At 50.5% G+C, this 20,116-nt stretch overlaps 1 protein-coding gene across 3 annotated transcripts; it reads left to right on the forward strand.

Annotated features, from left to right (window-relative positions):
- Window positions 1-1,454: 1,454 nt before the first annotated feature.
- Window positions 1,455-19,818, forward strand: CCDC61 (coiled-coil domain containing 61). Of its 3 annotated transcripts, none has more exons than XM_043899553.1 (14): window positions 1,455-1,574; window positions 9,303-9,461; window positions 9,713-9,795; window positions 12,625-12,782; window positions 13,358-13,519; window positions 16,294-16,504; window positions 16,583-16,665; window positions 17,374-17,543; window positions 17,662-17,737; window positions 18,042-18,181; window positions 18,256-18,334; window positions 18,510-18,564; window positions 19,307-19,385; window positions 19,500-19,818. In XM_043899553.1, the coding sequence occupies exons 2-14, from the start codon at window positions 9,314-9,316 to the stop codon at window positions 19,595-19,597; spliced, it is 1,542 nt and encodes a 513-aa protein (XP_043755488.1). In that variant the 5' UTR covers window positions 1,455-1,574; window positions 9,303-9,313; the 3' UTR covers window positions 19,598-19,818. The 3 variants fall into 3 exon arrangements, with proteins under 3 accessions (XP_043755488.1, XP_043755485.1, XP_043755486.1); XM_043899550.1 differs by lacking the exon at window positions 1,455-1,574 and adding an exon at window positions 5,318-5,464; XM_043899551.1 differs by lacking the exon at window positions 1,455-1,574 and adding an exon at window positions 5,318-5,464 and having other exon boundaries at window positions 19,310-19,385.
- Window positions 19,819-20,116: the final 298 nt, after the last annotated feature.

The raw sequence follows: 20,116 nt of genomic DNA on the forward strand, positions 1-20,116 counted from the left end.
AGTTAGCATGTAGAAACATTTTCCAAAATGTGTAGCTAAGATGAATTGAAAGTGAAGTCAGCTCAGTTGTGTCCGACTCTTTGCGACCCCATGGACTGTAGCCTACCAGGCTTCTCCATCCATGGGATTTTTTAGGCAAGAGTACCAGAGTGGGTTGCTATTTCCTTCTCCAGGGGATCTTCCCGACCCAGGGACAGAACTCAGGTCTCCCGAATTGTAGACAGACACTTTACCCTCTGAACCACAAACTTCATGAAACTTTCCCCAAATTTCCAAAATACTTAGATGACATCACCAGTACTGTCTGTCTTGTGAAATTTTTCTAAATGATAATGACTTAAAAAAAGTTCCATCAAGTATGCTAGAGGAAAGATAATTTACTTTTCTCTCTCTGTAGATGAGGATATTATGAGGTAAAGTGAAGTTGCTCAGTCATGTCTGACTCTTTGGGACCCCATGGACACCAGGTTCCTCCGTCCATGGGATTTTCTAGGCAAGAGTACTGGAGTGGGTTGCCATTTCCCTCTTCAGGGAATCTTCCCGACCCAGGGATCGAACCCAGGTCTCCCGCATTGTAGACAGATGCTTTACTGTCTGAGCCACCAGGGAAATCCTATTATGAGGTAAGGATATTATGAAATAGGGACATGCAGCCAAAAAAGTAGGAAACATAACCACAGAGGTGTGTCAGGCAGTAAATTAATAAAAAACATTACATTATCTTCTGGGATTTTGCAATGTTTGTGGTATTTGCCAGCTCTTTAAAATATGTAATATGTAATTATTTCACATTCTAAGTAAAATTTCATATCCATACTGAATTTTGTGTTAGTGGTTTTGTATTCCTTTTCTTAAAGAACGCTCCCCTCCCTTACTCCCCTATCAAATTCTGTAAGCTATATCCATCCTGTTGATAACTCTTAAACCAAAACAGGGGTAGTTTTCAAGCTGTGTGATCCCGGGCCAGTGGCTGTACCTCTCTGAGCCTATTTCCTTAGTGACAAAATGGGAATTATAATAGCTCCCACAGTGCAGGGTTTTTGCTAACTTTAAATAAGCCAAGGCCTGCAAACTGCTAAGTGCAGGCTTGGAACACACCGACCGACGATAAATCTCAACCAGTGTTCATGCTAAGAACATTTCCGTAGCATCTTAACCCGCGGCGCAGACCTCCCTCTGCGCAGACCTCCCTCTGCGCATGCGCGTCTGACACTTTCCAGTCCCGCCCACATGGGCGTGGCCTGTTCTGCCGCAGGGCGTTGTGGGCGGAGTCAAAGAGGTACTTCCGGGATTTCCCCCTGTCCGAGGAACAACCTTCTTTCTATGATTGGCAGTAGTTTCCAGCCAATAATGATTGGAGAGGAGACTGACGACCCGACCCATTTCGGAACGTCTCTTCCGAGTTGACCAATTGCAAGCTCTGGAGGGGCTGAAGTGACGGGCGTCTGTTTTGACTAATGAGAACTTGGCTGCGAGTAAGCCAGAACCAATCAGCAGCGAGAAGGCCGGATCCTGGGGCGGGGCTGGAGCTTCGGCAGTTGAACCGCTCGAGAGGAGGGGTGTCCCTGGAGAAGGTGAGAGACTGCTAGGGCTGCGGGTTCGCGGGTCGGGCTAGCGATCCTGGCGGGGGAGGGGGTGCTCTGGGGGAGAATGGGCTGAGCAGGCATCTGACCTGGTAGTGTGAGAATCGGGAGGGGTTGCCTTTAACACGGGTGGGAGCTTTCGTGAGAGGTTGTGAGACAGGGTAGTAAGTGAGTCGGGGGGTGTTTTCTGTTTTTCATAAGGCTCTTGAAAGGGGAAAGTGTGTAAAGTAGGATACAGCAGATGGTGAAACGTAGAAATGCCCTTGTAGGTCAGACTTGCAATTTAATGGGAGGTTTTAAGACAGGGGGTTATTACATTGCGATGTGGAGTGGTGGAGGTCCCTGCCATCATCAGTTAACAAGCTTTGATTTGGATGCAGGGCAGGTGAAGAACAATATTGTTGGAAGGAATGAGTTGAAGACTCCAGGGCTGAGGGTGTGTTTTGACGACTTGTGAAGGCTTGTGATACACGTAACGTTTACTGAGGGCTAACTGTGTGCCAGGCACCTACCAAATGTTGCATGTGAATTAACTCAGACTTCTTAATAACGCCAGGGGTGGTTAAGAGTGTGGGCTCTGGCATGGGTTGCTTGAGTTTGAACGTTGGCCCTGCCACTGGGTGAGTTGTTCAACCCTCTGTGCCTCAGCTTCCTCAGCAGTAGAATGACCTTGTCTCCTCTTTGGCTATACCATTCACCTGGCGGCCTCACCCCGTCTCTTGGTTTCATATACTCTCTGTGTAGTGATGTTTCTAAGTGCATACATCTCCATTTGGAGTCTCTACCCTGAACTGAAGGCTCATGTGTGCCGTGGCTGGCTCTTCTCTACTTGGAAGTCCAGCTGACCCACAGACGTCAAAAACGTGTCCCAAACTCAACTTGGAGTTTTCCCCTTCAGCCTCCAAACCTAGTTGATGACAGTTCCATCCTTCCAGGTACTCAGGACAGAAACCTTGGAGTCGGCCTTCACTCCTTCCTGTTCTCTCACCCATGTGCTGTCCGTCAGTCAGCAAATCTCATGGATCAACCTTCAGAACACATGGGACTTCCCTGGTGGTTCAGTGTTATAAGACTCTGCGCTTCCAATGTAGTGGGTGCGGGTTCAATCCCTGGTTGGGAAACTAAAATCCCACATGTCACACAGCATAGCTTGAAAAAAAGAAAAACACCACATCCAGAATCCAGTCATATCTCACCACCTCCTTGGCTACATTCTGGCCAAAGCCATCACCTGTTCTTACCTGGTTTGTTGCAGTGGCCTTCTCACTGACTTCCCTACCTCTACCCTTGACTCCACGGTCAAGTTAGTTCAAAAGTCAGATCATGTTGCTCCCCTGTTCATAACCCTCCCATGGCTCCCATCTCATGCAGTAAAGGTCTTTGCCAAGCCTACGAGGCCCCACCTGATTCAGCTCCCCCTCCTCCATGCTCTCAAATCCCACCAATCCCACTTGTTCATCCTGCTTCAGTTGCCCCAACCCCTTTGCTGTCCCTCAAACATAGCAATAAAATCTCCACTTGGGAAACGTACTTGCTCTCCCGTCTGTCTGCATTGAATTCCTCCAGGCTCTCACTGACAACCCAAACCAAAATAGCTCCTGTCACCCTCTGGCTTTATTTTTTTTCATAACACTTACCACTACCTGATGTAGATTAGTGTTTGTTTATATCCACTGGGCTACTTTGACGTCCCTCACTGGAAGTGAGGGCCGTCGAAGTAGCCCAGTGAATATAACTCAGCAACTGGAAATATGCATAGTGCTTAAAGGTGTTACTTGTACTGTTTCACCGTTACATTTCTTGAGAGGTCTCCCTGTGATATAGGGCAGGATTGTTAAGCTTTGGGAGGGTATTGGGTTGTGTGTTGGGGTCTAGATGGGGTCATAAACTGGGCAGAATATGGTGGCCAGGGGCAGATCATCTCAGCTCTAGTTTGTGCTGGGGAAGCTTGTGGGAAATGCAGACTCCTGGGCCCACCTCCAGAGATTCTGCCTCTAGCTTTGGGACCAGGCCCAGGATACTGCCTTGTCACCAGCTCCCGTGTTGAAGCTGAAGGTTTGCAGCCCTTACTTTGAGAAACAGGTCAGTTCAGAGCTCGGGGTGGAACTCTTCATCATTCAGCTCCCCTTTTGTAGTTGGCCTGGTGCTGGCTGGTGTTGGGAACCCTGAAGTGGTTGAGGCAGTCCTTTACTCAGCTTGCGAGTCAGGGAGGGCTTCCTGCAGGAGGGGACACTGGAGCTGAGACCTGGAAGGTGACAGAGGAGTGAGCTGAGAGGAGAAGACCTTGCCTGTATCTCCAGTGCCTTGAACCCTGTCTCCTGGTATCGAGCATGAATTCACAAGCAGCTGCTGATCTGTGCCAGGCCTAGGGAGCTGAAGATACAAGAATGATCAAAATGGCTGTGCCCTCGTGGGCCTCTGGCTTGCCAACTTATCATCAGCTAGTTGCACAGATGGTTACAGCTGACCGAGTGCCAGGCACTATTTGAAGCACCTTATATATACTGACTAATTCAGTTCCCACAATAATCCTATGTGAGGCAGGAGTTCTTCTCATCCCTGCTTTACCAATGGGGAGAGGTTGGGAGAGGCTAAATGCCTTGCCCGGGGTCACATTGCAGGTTAGGATCTGAACCCTGGAGTCCCCAACTTACATCATGTACCGTGCTTAAGGTGTGAGGCCCCATTTTGATTTGTTCTGGAAGGAAAAGGAGCAGAGGGTTAGGGGAGGAACTGGAAGGTAGTCAGGGAAGGGCCGCTGAGGAATGAGTAGAGAGTGAATGTGCCAGACCCTCACTGCAGGATTCCAGGCAAGTCTCAATTTCATCTTCCGTAAAAGGGGGGATGGTTACAGTACCTACCAGAGAGCGGAACTAACAGTGACTCATTGGTTGTTCGTGGGCATGGTGCTTATCTCAGGCCAAACTCTTTTGAGAGGTGGTAGGGGAGGTAGAGTCTGATATCCCGGAGAGTGGTGATGGGCCTCAGTGTGCGCTATGGATGTCTGCATGGTGGGGTGTCTTAAAGGGTTTTGGGGTCTGTACATTCCAAGGGGATAATGTGGAAGGCTTTGGTCTGTATTTTGGAGTGCAGGGCTAAGGGAGAGGGGGATCTGTTCAGCCCTAATTCACCCATGTGATGGTGGGGGGCAGGGGCCATGAGCTTGGAATGGGGCTAGGAGGAGTTACTTAGGCCAGGCCGTGTGTGTGCGTGCGCGCATGTGCGCATGTGTGTGCATGTGTGCACTAGGTCATGACTGGCTGGACTGTTTGGGGGTGGCAGATAGTGGGGAAACAACCATCAGGGGTGGGGATTTACCCATGTCTGGTGTGGGAGGTGGTGATGTGGATTTGTTTTGGGGGAGCCCAGCGTAGAGGATTGTCAGCTCTGGTCGGTCCTGGGGTGATGGCTGTGAAATCTGAAATATCCAGGGAGCAGAGTTTGGGAAGAGGAGCTGGGGTGGTAATGTAATATTGAAAATGCACAGGTGGGTCACTTTAGTGAAAGATGAGAGGGCTGGGAGTTGGAAAATGAGTGTGTGTGTGCGCGCATGCACTCGTGCACTAAAACCATGATGTCATGAGGCCAGGGAAATGGGGTTAGGTGTGTGGACCAGAGTGGGGCGCTGGAGAGTCCACACTTAGTGCACGAAGTGGAGGTTCTGACGTCACGGATTGACGGGGGTGGGGGTTGGGGGGCGGCGCCTCTAAGGCAAGGCATCCGGGCTGGGTTGGGGAGGGGGAACGTGTCAGGAAGCTGAGGCGGAGAGGATCTAGGAGAGACTTGGTACTGGAACAAAACCAGCAACTAGGATGAGCCACTGGTCGGCGGTCACAGAGCACTCACTGCTTGGAGTCACAGAGCAAGGATGGGGGATGCAGGTAGAAGGACAGTGGGGGTGGGGTCGGGCGTGAAGGAGGGAGGAGGGGCTCAGGGTCTGGAGGATCGCAGGGTCCGGGCGTGGTGATCAAGAGAAGAGAAATGGAAAATGTGGGCGGCGGGAGAGAGAGGGAGTTTACATAGAATTTGAGAGGGGACGGAATCCAGATGAAATACGAGGGTTATGGAATACAGGCTGAAAAATGGGCTGTGTGTGGAGTAGAACCTTGGGCCGATATGCGGACGGAATCCAGGCGGAACAGCATAGGGGGGACAAAATTCAAGTAGAATGTAGGGGGAGCCCCAGTAGAACATGGGGGACTGGGAGAGGGGGTCGTGGCCAGAATATAGGGAATGAGTGTTGGGGAGCTGGGGTCAGGAGGGGAGAGTCGAACTGGCTGGGGAGTGTGGAGGTTATTCTGTCTAGAAGGGAATGGAGGGAGGGGAGCGGGTAAAGTTTGTGTAGGTGAGGGAGGCAGGTGTAAGAAGAGGGTTGAATTCGGGCAAAATATTCAGCGGCTTAATATCTGGGGACTGAGGTGGGCGGGTGTGTCATCAGCACAATTGGATGAGAAAGTCCCTGTTATCAACTGAAGGGCTATGAATGGGGGGCTTATGTGCGGGAGTGGGTAAGGAGGAGGGCGGAGCCGGGTTAGCAGCCGGGATGGGGTGGGGCAGGCCCTCTTCCTCCTCTGTCTCCCGGATCAGGTACGGTGAGTAGGATGGTGAATTAGGGCCGGTTAGGCTGCGTGGCTTGTCAGGTGTTCCGCAGCTGTCTCTGACTCCTTGGTAACCCGGACTGCGCGGCCGCTGATTGGCTTGCGGCGTGGGCGGGGCAGAATGGGTGGGCGGGGTTTAGAGCACCCGGTGGGGCGGGGCTAGCGCTGCCTGGCACCCGTATTGAGGGCCAGGGAATGAGGGTATGTTGAATGTGTAGCTGTTTGTTTGCCAGTAGGTCAGTAATTATTAAGCCCCACTTCTGAAACTCCGGAAAATGAAAGTACAGTTGTGAGAGTGTGAATTTTCCGAGGGAAAGTGGTCTCCAGATTTCATCAGCGCCTCCAAAGCACCAGAGACTCCTTCCCCAAATAAAGTTAGCCTGGACCTAGGGTCAGAGAAGCCTCTCAAGATGTCTGGGGCTCAGGCAATTGTCCTTGGGTCTTTGAGAAAGGGGGTCTGTGGATGGGCTTCAGAAGTGGTATTCTGGCAGGCCCTGAAATTGTTTGGCAAAGGTTTTGGATCTATTCATTTATCTGGGGAGACTTCAGAGATCTCATTAGATTTGCAAAGGCTCTAGGACTCTAAAAAGATTAAAAATCACTGACCTAAGAGATTCAGGGCTCTTTTTTTTTTTTTTTAAATAGTGGCACTTAATTTTATTGATTTATTTTTTGACTGCACTGTGTGTGGCTTGCAGGATCTTAGTTCCCCAACCAGGGATTGAACCCAGGCCCTCTGCAGTGAAAGCAAGGAGTCCTAACCACTGGACCAGCAGCGAATTCCCAGGGCTCGTCTTTTTCTCAAAATATTAAATTTTCTAATATCAGACTTCAGGAAGGACTAAACTGGGGAAAGTGTGAGAACCAAAGGAGGTGATGGGAAGAGAAGGAAGTTAAGCACAGGAGGGGTCCCAGTGATCTGAGTCGGGGGCAGCCATTGGTGGCTTTGTCTTTGGAGCACCTGTGGGATTCTGGATGGCGCTCTTTTTCTTGAGGAGCCACAGTTTCTCCATCTGTACACTTGGGAGAGAATGGGCTTGCCTTGTCTTTCTAGTCCCTCTCAAGCTCAGAAACAAAACAAAGTAGTAATAACAAGAATAATGATGGTCAGGTGTGGGGATGAAAAAGATGAAGAGAATTAAGAGGTACAAACCTCCAGTTATAAAGCAAGCCACATAGTATGGTCAATAATATTGAAGTAACTTTGTATGGGGACGGATGGTTCCTAGACTTATCGTGGTGATCATTCCATCACGTGTACGGATGTCAAGTCACTGTGAAACTAACATAATGTCCATCAATTACATTTCAATAAAAAAAAAGTGATGATGATGCCGATACATATTGAATGCTTGGTGTGTGTCACGCATGGCTCAATTTTGCTGAGGATTTTAACATGATTAATTCATTTAATCTTTACGCCAATCCAAGGAGATGAATGCTGTTATCCTCCTATGGGCTTACAAAGGCCTGCAGGAACATCATCTGGCCCGTTACATCTCTGGTCTCCTCACTTTCCCCTCTCCTTCCCTCACGCTGACCTCCTTGCTGTTTTCAGAACGAACTAGGAACATCCCACCTTGGAGCCGTTGCCTGGCTGTTCCCTCTACTTGGAGCCTGTTCCCCAGATATTCACCTGTCTCCCCTCTTCCCTCCAGGCCTCTGCTCAGTGAGGAGGGGGTGGCCCTTCCTTGGCCACCTTAGCTAAAAGAGCAACCCCCGCCTCCCTAGCATCCTCTTTCTCCTCTTGACATTTTTAGGTCTCTAACTATTGCCACCCTTTTGAGGGTAGGGATAGAATCTGGTTTCTCATCATATCCTCAGCACCCAGGATAGCATGTGCTTTATTTTTTTATTTTTAAACTGGAGTACAATTGCTTTACAATGTTGTGTTAGTTTCGGCTGTACAATGTGAATCAGCTATAAATGTACATATATCCCCTCATCTTGTGCGTCCCTCCCACCCACCCCGCACCCCACCCCTCTAGGTCATCACAGAGCCAAGCTGAGCTCCCCGTGCTATATCTGTTTTACGAGTTAGAGTGTATATATGTCAGTGCTACTCTCTCAATTCGTCCCACTCTCTCCTTACCCCTGCCTGTGTCCTTAAGACCATTTCCTACATCTGCGTCTCTATTCCTGCCCTGCAGGTAGGTTCCATTCCGTACCAAATGGTTCCAAATCCGTACCATTTTTCTAGATGCCATATATGTGCATTAATATACGATATTTGTTTTTCTTTTTCTGACTTACTTCACTCTGTATGTCAGGGCATGTGCTTTAAAGATAAGGAATCTGGCTCCAGGAGAGGTTAAGTTTCTCGCCCATGTACATGCCCAGAGCTGAACCTGGTTATGAACCCAGGCAGCCCGGGGCTGGCATTCTGAATGGTTCCCTAGAACTCAGGCTGAGGATGGAGGCCTGGCCCCCTCCTCCAGCTCCTCTAGCACTAACGGTGAGTAGTAGTCCTGTTGGCTAAGAGAAAGTACTTATACTGGCAATGGACTAATGAAGAAGATCAATTATTAATTCAGTGTAAATGCTTCAGGTGTCTCATGGAGAATATGTTAACCATGCACTGGCTCTTCTCTTGACTTGGGCCACTCTGCTTAGGGGTAGCCACATGGTTTGTTCCCTTACCTCCTTCAGTTCTCTGCCCAAATGTCACCTCCACAGAAGGCCTGCCCTTGACCCCCTATTTAAAATCCCTGCCCAGCCTGATCTCAATGCTCCATCTCTCTTTCCTGCTTGACCTTTCTTCGCAAATGTTTGAATAAATGAATAAGTAATAAATATATAATGCATATAAGGATTAATAATAATAGTATTAATCATGATTCTCTTATTGGAAATCATATATTCTATTAATCAGCATATATTAGGCATAATAACGTGCAGAACACAGTTCCCAGGGCCTTTATCTGTATTGTTCCATGTCATCCTCATGCCAGCTCTATGAGGTAGGTGCTGTTTCTGTACCCATTTTCCAGATGAGGAAACGAAGCAGAGAGGCAGAGTCTCTTTCCTAAGGTGGTGCCTGGTGGGACCAGGATTCTGGCCTTCCAGCTCCTGAGCCTGGGCTCTCAGCCCCTCTGGGTCTCTGTCTCGTCCGCCTCTCCAGCGACACTGGCCATGGACCAGCCAGCTGGCCTGCAGGTAGACTACGTCTTCCGGGGTGTGGAGCACGCCGTGCGGGTGACGGTGTCCGGGCAGGTGCTAGAGCTGGAGGTGGAGGACCGGATGACGGCCGACCAGTGGCGGGGCGAGTTCGATGCCAGCTGTGAGTATGCCTGCCTGGGTGGGCTCGCCTGTCCTTTCCCAGAATCAGTGTCTCCCAGAAGATGAGGCCAGTCAGGATCGTGCCCACCTGCCCCTTCTGCCTGACCAGAGCTCTGTAAGGTGGGGAGGGTGTCCAGGACTCATCCCTTGGGCCAGAGGCACTGGGGTTGGGGAAAGGTGGAAAGCTTGGGTGCATTGCCCTTGGGCTGGGCAAGTGATCAGACCTCAGGAAGGACTTTTCTCTCTACCTAGTCATCGAAGATTTGACTCACAAGACAGGGAACTTCAAACAGTTCAGCATCTTCTGTAACATGCTGGAGTCGGCCCTCACCCAGGTAGGGGCCAGAGTTGGGGGAGGTTTCTGTCCTCTGGGTCCCTGGGAGGGTAGATGCCCGTCTGATGTATGCAAGACCTTCTACTTTTCTTTCATTGAGGAAATGGAGGGCTGTCTTTTCTTCTTTCCCAAATGTACTTGGCTTATTCTCATTGTAATTGTGATGACAGTGATTCTCATGGAGAAAATTCAAGTCACAGAGAAATGTAAAGAAGAAAGTAAAAATCCCTGCGTTCCTCATGCTCACTCCTGGTAATATTTTGTTAGTATTTTGATGAAAATCACTCCAGCCATCTCTCCATTTCTCTATTCACTTGTGAACATGTGTGGTATGTATATTTGTAGATCTCTAATTTTACAGAGTTGATAAATTTCCCAAGGTATTCTGTAACCTTTTACAAAGATCCAACAGTATTTCATAAAAATTTAGTCATATCAGTGGATGTAGCTAATCATTTTATCTACTGGGAATCTGTGTGCCAGGCACTGGGAATACAACACTGAACAAAAGACACAATATCTGCCCTCACGAACCTGACATTCTAGTGCTCCCGCTAGACAGACGATTGAAAAAAAAAATGTCAAGTAGTTGAAAGTATTAATAGGAAAAAAAGAAGCAGGTTGGAACGTAGATACTATTCAGACATCATTTGAAAACTGTGAACTGCATTATTTCTCTGATTATGGATAAAGTTACACTCATAAAATTGTGATGATATTAATGTGTGTGACTTATAAAGTGAGAGTCTTAATTCCCTTTCTGTCCCCCGCCTTAGACTGTTAACATTTTGGTGTCTATAGGCAGCATAGCATAGTGGCCAAGATTATGGATGCTAAAGTCAGACTCATCACTACCACTTACTACTTGGGTGCCTGGGGCCAATTTCTTCCCCTCCATGTCTTAGGCTCCCTATCCGTAATGTGGGAATGATAGTCCCCTTTTCATAGTGTTATGCAGGTTAAATGAGTTATATGTAAAAAGCTTAGAATAGTGCCTCACAATAAGCACTAAACAGGTGTTGTCTATTTTTATTATTATTGTAACTTTTGAGTTTGTCATCTTTGTTAGTGGTTGCTTAGCATTCAAGTGTACCCATGCATCATGATTTATTTAACCCAGAGGTTCTCAAACTTTTTGGTCTCAGGACCCTTTTATATGCTTAAAAATTACCAAGGATACCAAAGAGCTTTTGTTTATGCCTGTTTCATCTAGCAGTATTTGTTTGCCATGTTATAAATTAAAACTGAGAAAAATATAAAGATATTTATGAACTCATTTAAAAACAACAATAACAAAGCAGTTATTGACCTAAGTAATATTTCTATGAATAGTAGTCTCAAAACCAAAATTATTTAGAAAGAAATGTCGTTTTTTTAAAAAAACATTATCACAAATCTCTTTAATGTCTGGCTTAATAGATAACTGCTAGGTTCTCATGTGCTTCTTCAGTCTGTTGTGATGTGTCCTGGTTGCCATACATGCAGGGAAAAAAAAAATCCGTCTTAGGAGGATATGTAGCTGGCAAAGGGAGTCCTTTAATAGTTTTTTCAGATAATTCTGCTCACACATTAAAATTGGATACGTCATAGTTTCTGAAAGGTTTCTTGCAATGTGGAATCTGAGACCATATCAATGAATTTTTCCTATTCTGTCATATTAAAATCTATTGGCATATCTTGTACTTTGCAAGATCTTTTTACCTATTTTGTAACATCATGGGTTTGTAATATCACTTGTAACATCAGGAGTTGGTCATTTGGGAAATATTGCTTCATGGAATTGTGCAGATCTTTCAGAGGTTGACACATTTCATTATACAGTATCAGGAAGTCACATTTGTTAATATCCTCACTGATCTGGCCAGGAAAATCTTTCAACATTGAGAAGCTGTTAAGCCCGCAGTGGCCGGCACAAGTTTTCTAAAATTTGAATTTTCACTTTAAAGGTTGAATTTTATCATTGCCAACAAATACTGTTAGCTGTTTTTATTCAAGTGACAGGCTCACTTTGTTCATTTTTGAGAAAATGCTTGCCAAACATCAAAGACTAAATAACCATAGTTTTGCCTGTCAGTACCTTTTCAAGTAAAAATAGTGTTCCATGAAAAAGTGGCTAATTTAGCTCCAAGTTCAGTCCCACAAGTGCTTTTCTTAGAAAGTGTCATACTTTGATATGCAGCCAAATGTGGACTTTCTATTTTGTCACACACAGTAGTAAACATCTGTGTACTCAAGGGTCAAGATTTAAAAAAATTAATAAGTTTTGCAGGTTCATCAGGGACATTCCTAGGTTCCATTTTCTGTTTTTATCTATTTCTTTGTGTGTTTCTTTCTGCCTCCCCGCCCCGCCCCCGCTCCCCCCCACCAGTGGAGACTGTACGGCAGGAGTGGAATATACAATAGTTGCTAGTACATTCGATGCCCCTGGCTTGAATTCTGCTAATGGGCACCAGCAGTTTTACCCACCATGACTTTTGTACCATCAGTACACAAGTCAGCACAGCAAGACAAGGCAGATGACATCTTAGTATTATTCCGCAAGTTGTTTTGACTGCATGTACTCCCCTAAAAGGGTCTCGGGGACCCCCAGGGGTGTGTAGACAACACTTGGAAGTCACAGCACTAAGCTGTCTCCTGTAGCTGAGAGTTGAGGTCCTTTCCAGTTTGCCCCTCTGATGATATCCTGCACCACAGGGGCCCATAGCCTCAGGGTAGGCAAGCCCATCTAGCCCAACAAATGATCAGGGCATGGTCCAGGTGTGTGTGTGGTTGTGTGCTCTGGGAGTGGCCATGTTGAGTCTTTTGGCAACTCCTCCATTCTCTCCAACAGAGCAGTGAGTCGGTCACCCTTGACCTGCTGACCTACACAGATCTGGAGTCCCTGCGGAACCGAAAGATGGGGGGCCGCCCAGGCCCCTTGGCCTCAAGGTCTGCCCAGCTCAACTCCAAGCGCTACCTGATCCTCATCTACTCTGTGGAGTTTGACAGGTGGGTACAAGGGTACCCACCAGGCTGATAGCTGGTGGTCAGGTGGAAGAGGATGTGGCTCAGACTTAGGAACCCCTGGTACCCAAGGCAAGGTGGGGATATTGCTTAAGCCTTGCCTTTGGAATCTTCAGTGTTGAGGTTTATGTAATTTAGTATTGTGTTTGGCTGCAAGTATCAGGATAACCGTTACCAGGGCCTTAAACAGTAGTTTATCACATAACAAGATGTCTAGGTAGGTGGCTGCTACTCAACAGCTTCATTAGGGACTCAGGCTCCTTCTCTTTTTGTTTTTCTTTTGTCATCTTTGACGTATTGGCTTTTTGACCTCATCCTTAATCTCTTTCTGGTCACAAAATAGCTGCCGGACCTCCAGACATTGCATCTGTATCAAAGCGGAAGGGAATGAAACAGAACTGTGCTTGCTAATTGTATCTACTGTTTTCATCAGGAAAACAAAAGTGTTCCCAGAGACTCTCAACCAATTTCATGTAGTAGTGTTTGGCCAGAAATGGTCGCCTGTCCTTTCCCAGGTGGATTCTTGGCCTCTGAGATGCCGTGGTTCTAATCCTTCTCAGGATTCACTACCCGCTGCCCCTCCCGTACCAGGGCAAGCCGGACCCTGTGGTCCTGCAGGGCATCATTCGCTCACTAAAGGAGGAGCTAAGCCGCCTTCGAGGGCTGGATGTCCAGGACACTCGGGACGGCCGGGAAACTGAGATCTGGCACCTGCGGGAACAGTGAGTCCTGGGGGTGGGGTGGGCAGCTGGGGCTGGGGGAGGGGACACATCCCATCATGCACCGGAGGACCCAGTGCTTAGCAGTGTTGGAAAGATGGCCCTCCCTCATTCCCCAAATATTTATTCTGTGCCCCTCTTTTGTGCCCGCCATGTGTTAATGGTGCTGGGGACACAGCAATGACTGAGACAGTCCTGGTTCTGTCCTCCTGGGGCTCCCAGTCCAGTGGGGGAGATAATGTCTGCAGTCAGAGAAGATTCACCATGGATGGGGGAATGCAGAGGGGGACCTGACTGCCTGGTGAGGGTGGGGTGTCCCAGGCAAAGGGCAAGGCAGGTGCAAAGGCAGAGTGTGAGGCAGGGCTCTATTCAGTCGAATCTACCTTCACCAAGCGCCTCTTTTTTGCTGACCTTTCCCTGCCCATGGGGTAGTGCTCGCCCAGGGGGCAGAGACGTTGATCACATACCCACCTGAGTATATTGCAAATAGAGATGGGGTGAGACAGGAAAGGGAGCCTCTGCTTTGGGAGGCTGTAACAGGAACCTGGTAGGTTCTTGGGGTGGGGAAGAGTGTTCTAGGCAGAGGGAAAGCATGTGTGAAGGCTCTGTGCTCGGTGAGAATGTTTTGAAAACAAGGGGACTGAAAGAGTGAAGTGAGAAAAGCACAGGCTCCTAGCATATTTACTGAGTGCCTGCTCTATGCTTCAGACTTGGTCTCCATCTGGTGGGGTCCTACACATTGGGGAGGGCTAATACTATCTTTAGTATTAATAATAATACCAGTAGCTAATGTTTATTGAGCATTTAACTGTGTGCCAGGGACTCTGTTCAGTACCGTAATGATTTAATTGGTTTAATCCTCCCAAAGTAGGCACTACTATCATTTTATAGAAAACAGGCCCAGAGAGGTTAGAGAATTTGCCCCATACACAGTGAAGTAATATGGCCAGCCTCGACCTAGAATCCAAGCAATCAGCTCAAGCCCCTTTCCCTTCCTCAGCCACTGTGCGCTGGTGGCAGGACTGAGCGCTCAGGAAGGACCAGACCTCTCCCCTTTCAGCGGTGGCAGCCCTTTGGGCTGGAGAACCCTGTGATTCTTCCGGCTGTGTGCATGTGTTTCCCAGGATGGCCACAAGACGGCGCCCTCTGCCCTGAGCGCCATAGCCAGACAATTCTTAACCGTCCTCTTCCCAACTTGAAGTTAGGGAGTTTGGAAAGACGCCAAGATTCATTCATTCACCCATCCAACATTTAATGAGTTCCTACGGTGTGCCATGTACACTTCCCAGCCCTACGTGATGTTTATTGAGCCATCACTCAGTGCTGGACACGGTCTAAGCACTCTTTATAGATTCCTACAACCTTATCAGTAGGTGTTATTATTATAATACAGCTTCACAGAGATGTGAAGTGAAGCTGCACCAGGTCACACAGCTTGTAGGAGCTGGAATAGAGTTGAGTACAGTCAGCCTCGCCACAAAACCTGGATCCCGACACTGGGCTTGACCAGAGAGCTGGGGGAAGGATAGATAGAAAACAGATAATCATGATCAGTGATTGGTGCTGGGAAGGAAGTGTACAGAGAGCCGGGAGGTGGGCAGAGACTTGAGGGACCTGACCTCACCCCTGGCTGGGGTGGGGGGCCAGGCAGGCTTCACTGGGGACTTGATGTTTGGAGGATGAGTGGAGTCATTCCTGCCAGGAGGAGGAGAGATGGTTCAGGAGGAGGGAACTGCATTTGCAAAGAGCATCGTGGGAGAGGGAGGTGGGAGGAGAGGAGGGGAGCGGGGAAGTCAGCTGGAAGGGACCAAATGAAGAAGCTCCTTGGAGAGTGTGGGGGAGCCACAGGGTTTTAAAAAACGTTTAATTAGGAAAAATCCCAAGCATGCACAGAAGTAGTAGTATAACACACAGGTACTTGTGCCCCAGCTTCAATGGTTATCTAACAGATTTTGCCCATCTTATTTGATCTACACCCTTTCCTGTCCTCTGAGAAGCAAATCCCAGATATTGGATCTCCTCTGTAAACACTTCAATATGTATCTTTTAACATATAAGGTTATTTTTGATAAAAGCAAACAAACATAAGCACTGTTATGACATCCAACAAAGCTAACAAAAATACCTTAATGCCAGGGTATACAAATGTCTTTTTGTAATTTGCTTGTGTGAATAAGTATTCAGATACGGCCCCACATTACAGTTTGTTGATATGTTTCTTAAGTCTCTTCATTTATTACAGTCCCCTCTACCTCCTTTTTTCATGCTGCTGCTTTGTGGAAGAAGCCAGTTTATTTATACAGTTTCCCACATTCTGGATTTTCTTTTTTTTGCCACATGGCTTGTGGGATCTTAGTTCCCCAACCAGGGATCGAACCCCTTCCCCTCTGCAGTGGAAGCAAGGGCGAAGTCTTAACCACTGGACCACCAGGGGTCTTGTTGGCTTTATCACTGTGATTCATGTAGTCCCCTGTATTTCCCGTGAAGTGGTTGTTAAGCCGATAGGTTAATCAGATTCAGGTTTCTGGGGCGCCTTCCTCCGCGGTCCTGTGTATCTGCCTAGTGTCAGGTGATGTTGGGACTGGTGGGTGTGGACGTTGAGAGCTGGATCCTTGTCTTAAAAAGGTCCTGTCAACCCAGCATCTCTTGGTGGTTTTTATTTGCATTTCTCCAATTACCGATCAACAAGCTGTGTGTGCCCACCTGGGTGGAGGGCAGAGTATGGGACCTTGGCCCTCACCCGGCCCCGGCATTCGCCTTCTACCTCCTCCTCCCAGGGTGTCGCGCTTGGCGTCTGAGAAACGCGACCTGGAGGCCCAGCTGGGCAGGTCGCGCGAAGAGGCGCTGGCCGGGCGGGCGGCGCGCCAGGAGGTCGAGTCGCTACGCGGGCTCGTGCGCGGCCTGGAGCTGGAGTTGCGGCAAGAGCGCGGCCTCGGGCACCGCGGGTCCGGCCGCCGAAGCCAGGATTGCCGCCGCCTGGCCAAGGAGGTGAGGGGGCGGGGCGGCCGGCGGGGCCCGGACTTTGGCTTCAGTCTGGACCTCCACGCCCCTCTTCCCTCCTGGCAGCTCGAAGAGGTGAAGGCGTCGGAGCGGAGCCTGCGTGCCCGGCTGAAGGCGCTGAACACCGAGCTGGCCCTGTACAAGAGGGGGTGAGGGGCGCGCCCGGGGCGGGGCCTCGGCGCTGCGGACCTGCGGGTGGGCTCCGGGGCGAGATGGGCGGGGCGGAGCCCAGGTGGCTGGGCGGGGCCTTAGCGACGGGGCGGGGCCCAGGTAGGATGGAGAGGACCGGTGGGGCCTGAGGGTGGGCGGGAATGGAGGGATGGGAGGGACCTAATGGACTGCCAGCGGCTTAGGGAAGAAGTCTGTAGTTGAAGACAATGGGCGGGGTCTGTAGAGAGATGGGCAGGTCTGAGGCGGCATTTGGGAGGCCGGACCTGGAGCTAGGGACCGAAGAGGGGCGGAGCCTGAAGGTTAGTTGAGCGAGAGGGCGTGGCTAAGCAGATAGAGATCCTGGTGATTTTTGCTGGCATATATTGGGGTGCGTGTTGAAAAATTGGGGATGATTTCCAGGGAGCTTGGGAGACCTCTGGGAGAAGGGTCTTCTGAGAGGATGTGTTAGAATGTAGGGAACTGACAGATGGTTTTTTTTAGGGGGTTGGTTGGGGGGTTCTGAGCGGTGAAGCCCGGGGGAAAGAGGTCTGTGAGGACCGTGTGTAAGAATGTGAATGTTAAGAGTTGACTGCCGGGGCGGCGGGGGGGGGGGGGGGGGTTGGGACTGAAGGTTCGAAGATGGTGCAGTCCGGGAAGAGTGTTGTCGCCGGTGGGAAACTTACAGTGGGTTGCGTCTGTGCTCCCAGGAGACGGACCCTGCCGGTGGTGCCGTCCTCGGCGCGGGAAGATAGGGCTTCCACGTCCCGGGAGCGCTCCACGTCGCGTGGCCGTGGCGCCGCCCGCTCTTCATCCCGGGAGAGCGGCCGCGGGGGCCGGGGTCGAGGTCGCCCTGCCCGCCCCTCGCCCTCGCCAACAGGTCCGTGACGGCCCTGCCCTGCCCGTGGGAGGAGGTGGGTGGGACTAGAACTGTGGGGGCGTGATCCGGTGACCCCAACCTCCTCTTCTCTCCACACCCCACCCCCACCCGGTCCTAGGTGGTCGCGTGCCCCGTTTCGACCCAACAGCCTTTGTGAAAGCCAAGGAGAAGAAGCAGAGAGAGATCAAGATGAAGTTAGAGCATGTTTCCTCCTCACCTGCCCGTAGCCCTGCCCCTTTCCCTGCCGCTCTGAAGCAGGCCTTCATCCAACCCCTTCTCCCATCTCCATCACCTGTCCGCCTGCTCCTGCTTCCCGCCCGACCTCCATCGCCTCTCCTGATCGCCAGACTCCCCTCTCGCCCTGGCTTGTCTCTCACACCCCTCCCTGGTCTGTGTCTCCGCATGGTTTCCCCCTGTTTAGCTGTGACCCGCAGGGGCGCAGCCACGCCCTTCCCGGGATTGGGCGCACAGGTGGACGCCTCATTTGTCGTTCCCCAGGCAGCAGCAGCGGAACCGATTAGGCAGCGGAGGAAGTGGGGACGGCCCATCTGTCTCCTGGTCTCGCCAGACTCGGCCGCCGGCAGCGGTGACTGGTCGAGGAGACGCGGCTAACCGCTCCCGAAACCGCAGCTCCTCGGGTAACTGGGCTGGCGGGAGGGCTGGGCAGGACTGTGGCCAGTGCGCGAGGCTCACACTCTCCGTCTCCCCCTAGTGGACAGTTTCCGCAGCCGCTACTCGTCCGCCAGCTCCTGCAGCGAGTTAGAGGATTTCTCCGAGTCCCTCCCTCGAGGGTAAAACTTGGGCTGGGGGAAAGGACCGCCTCCAAACGGATGTCTGGGGAGATTCGAAACACTCTTTTGAGGGGAGATTGGGTGATGGAGGCTGGAGCCTTGAAAGCTTGGAACAGTGCGAGATGGGAGGTGCCCCAGACTTTTCGCATTGGTTCTGATAACCCCCTCCTCTCAGCGTTCACCGCCGCGGGAAGCCGCCCAGCCCCACCACGTGGAGTGGGTTCAATACAGTGAGTGTCTTTCCTCGGGCTTTGGAGAAGGAGGGGCAGCATTAAACCACCAGAAGCTCCGCTCTTTTTCTCCCATGATTCCATTCTAGGGGGCCGGGTTGTAAAGGGCGGTTCGGATTTCCTCTGGAGGCAGAGTTTTGAGACCTTTGGGTTGCAGGGGAGAATGACGGTGCGGTGGAGGCTGGCTGTTGTTTAGTCACTAAGTCGTGTCCGACTCTTTGCGACCCCACGGATTGTAGCCCGCCAGGCTCCCCGGTCCGTGGGATTTCCCAGGCAAGAATACTGGAGTGGGTTGCCATTTCCTTCTCCAGGGGGATCTTCCCGACTCAGGGATGGAACCCGCACTTCCTCCATTGGCCAGCAGGTTCTATACCACTGAGTCGCAGGGGATGCGGATTAACAGCAAGGCTCTGGCCTCAAATTGCCAGGTCTTAAAACCTGCCTCAAAAAAAAAAAAAACAAAAAACAAAAAACAAAAAAAAACCTGCCTCTTCTTGCTATAACGTGTGTGATTGAGGGAGTTACTTAGCTTCTGTAGCTATCAATAGTTTATCAGCTAAATGGGAATGGTAATAGTATTCACCTCAGAAGGTTCTGGTGAAGATACAAGGAGCTTGTTTTGCATAAGTGCTCAGCAGATGTCACCCCTTATTTTTGTGAGGTCCTTTAGTTCAGAATTTCTGGTGGGGTTTGGGGGGTGAGGGAATAGAGGGTGCCTGACCCCCTTTCCTGCCATCCCCAGCAGCAGAAGTCCACCCCCCTTGAACGTGGTCGCCATCAGAGACGCCTGGCCAGTTCGGGGGGCTGGGTTCCCATCAAAGGTGAGCCTGGGACTCCACACCTCCCCCTCTCCTGTCCCAGAGCCCGCTGGGATGGTACCGAGGGCAGGATTTGGGGCCCCTTACAGACCCCCACACCCACGCCTGCTCTCACAGAGTACAGCTCAGACCACCAGGCGGCTGACATGGCCGAAATAGATGCCCGCCTGAAAGCCTTGCAGGAATACATGAACCGACTGGACACGCGGTCGTGACCTCGGATGCAGACTACTGCTCCTCCAACCCCACCCACCGCTGGATTCGGCGTGGGGGCGGGGCCGGTGTGTCCTGGCCCCGCCCCCTCCCTGGCCCCGCCCCTCCTGGTGCTCTTAGGGGTCTCAGGCGTGTGAGGCCCCACCGCACCCCCTCCCGTGGGCATGGCATGCTGGGAGGGAGGGTAAGTGAGTTTTGTAAATAAACATATTTGCCTTTGGGATCCCTCAGTTTATGACTGAAGGGTCAGGGTGGAGTGGGGAGAAATGAAGATCTGGTGACTGGAATGGCAGGGTGTATAAACTGGGACCTGTGTGTATTTCTGGCTATGACTGGGAGGCAGATGGGGGTACAGGCTCAGGAAAGACTCCCGCACTTTAAAGCAATGAAGGGGGGTATCCGAGGGTTGGGAGTGAGTAGCTCATCCCCACAGCGATCCAAGCAGAGATGCTGCACTGGATGTCTTTGGTGGTGAGGTAGAGAGGGGGTGTCTTGTAGCATGGCTCACTGTCCGGGAGGTG

The sequence above is a fragment of the Cervus elaphus genome, chromosome 4 (genome assembly GCF_910594005.1).
Source record: "Cervus elaphus chromosome 4, mCerEla1.1, whole genome shotgun sequence".
Taxonomy (NCBI): Eukaryota; Metazoa; Chordata; class Mammalia; order Artiodactyla; family Cervidae; genus Cervus; species Cervus elaphus.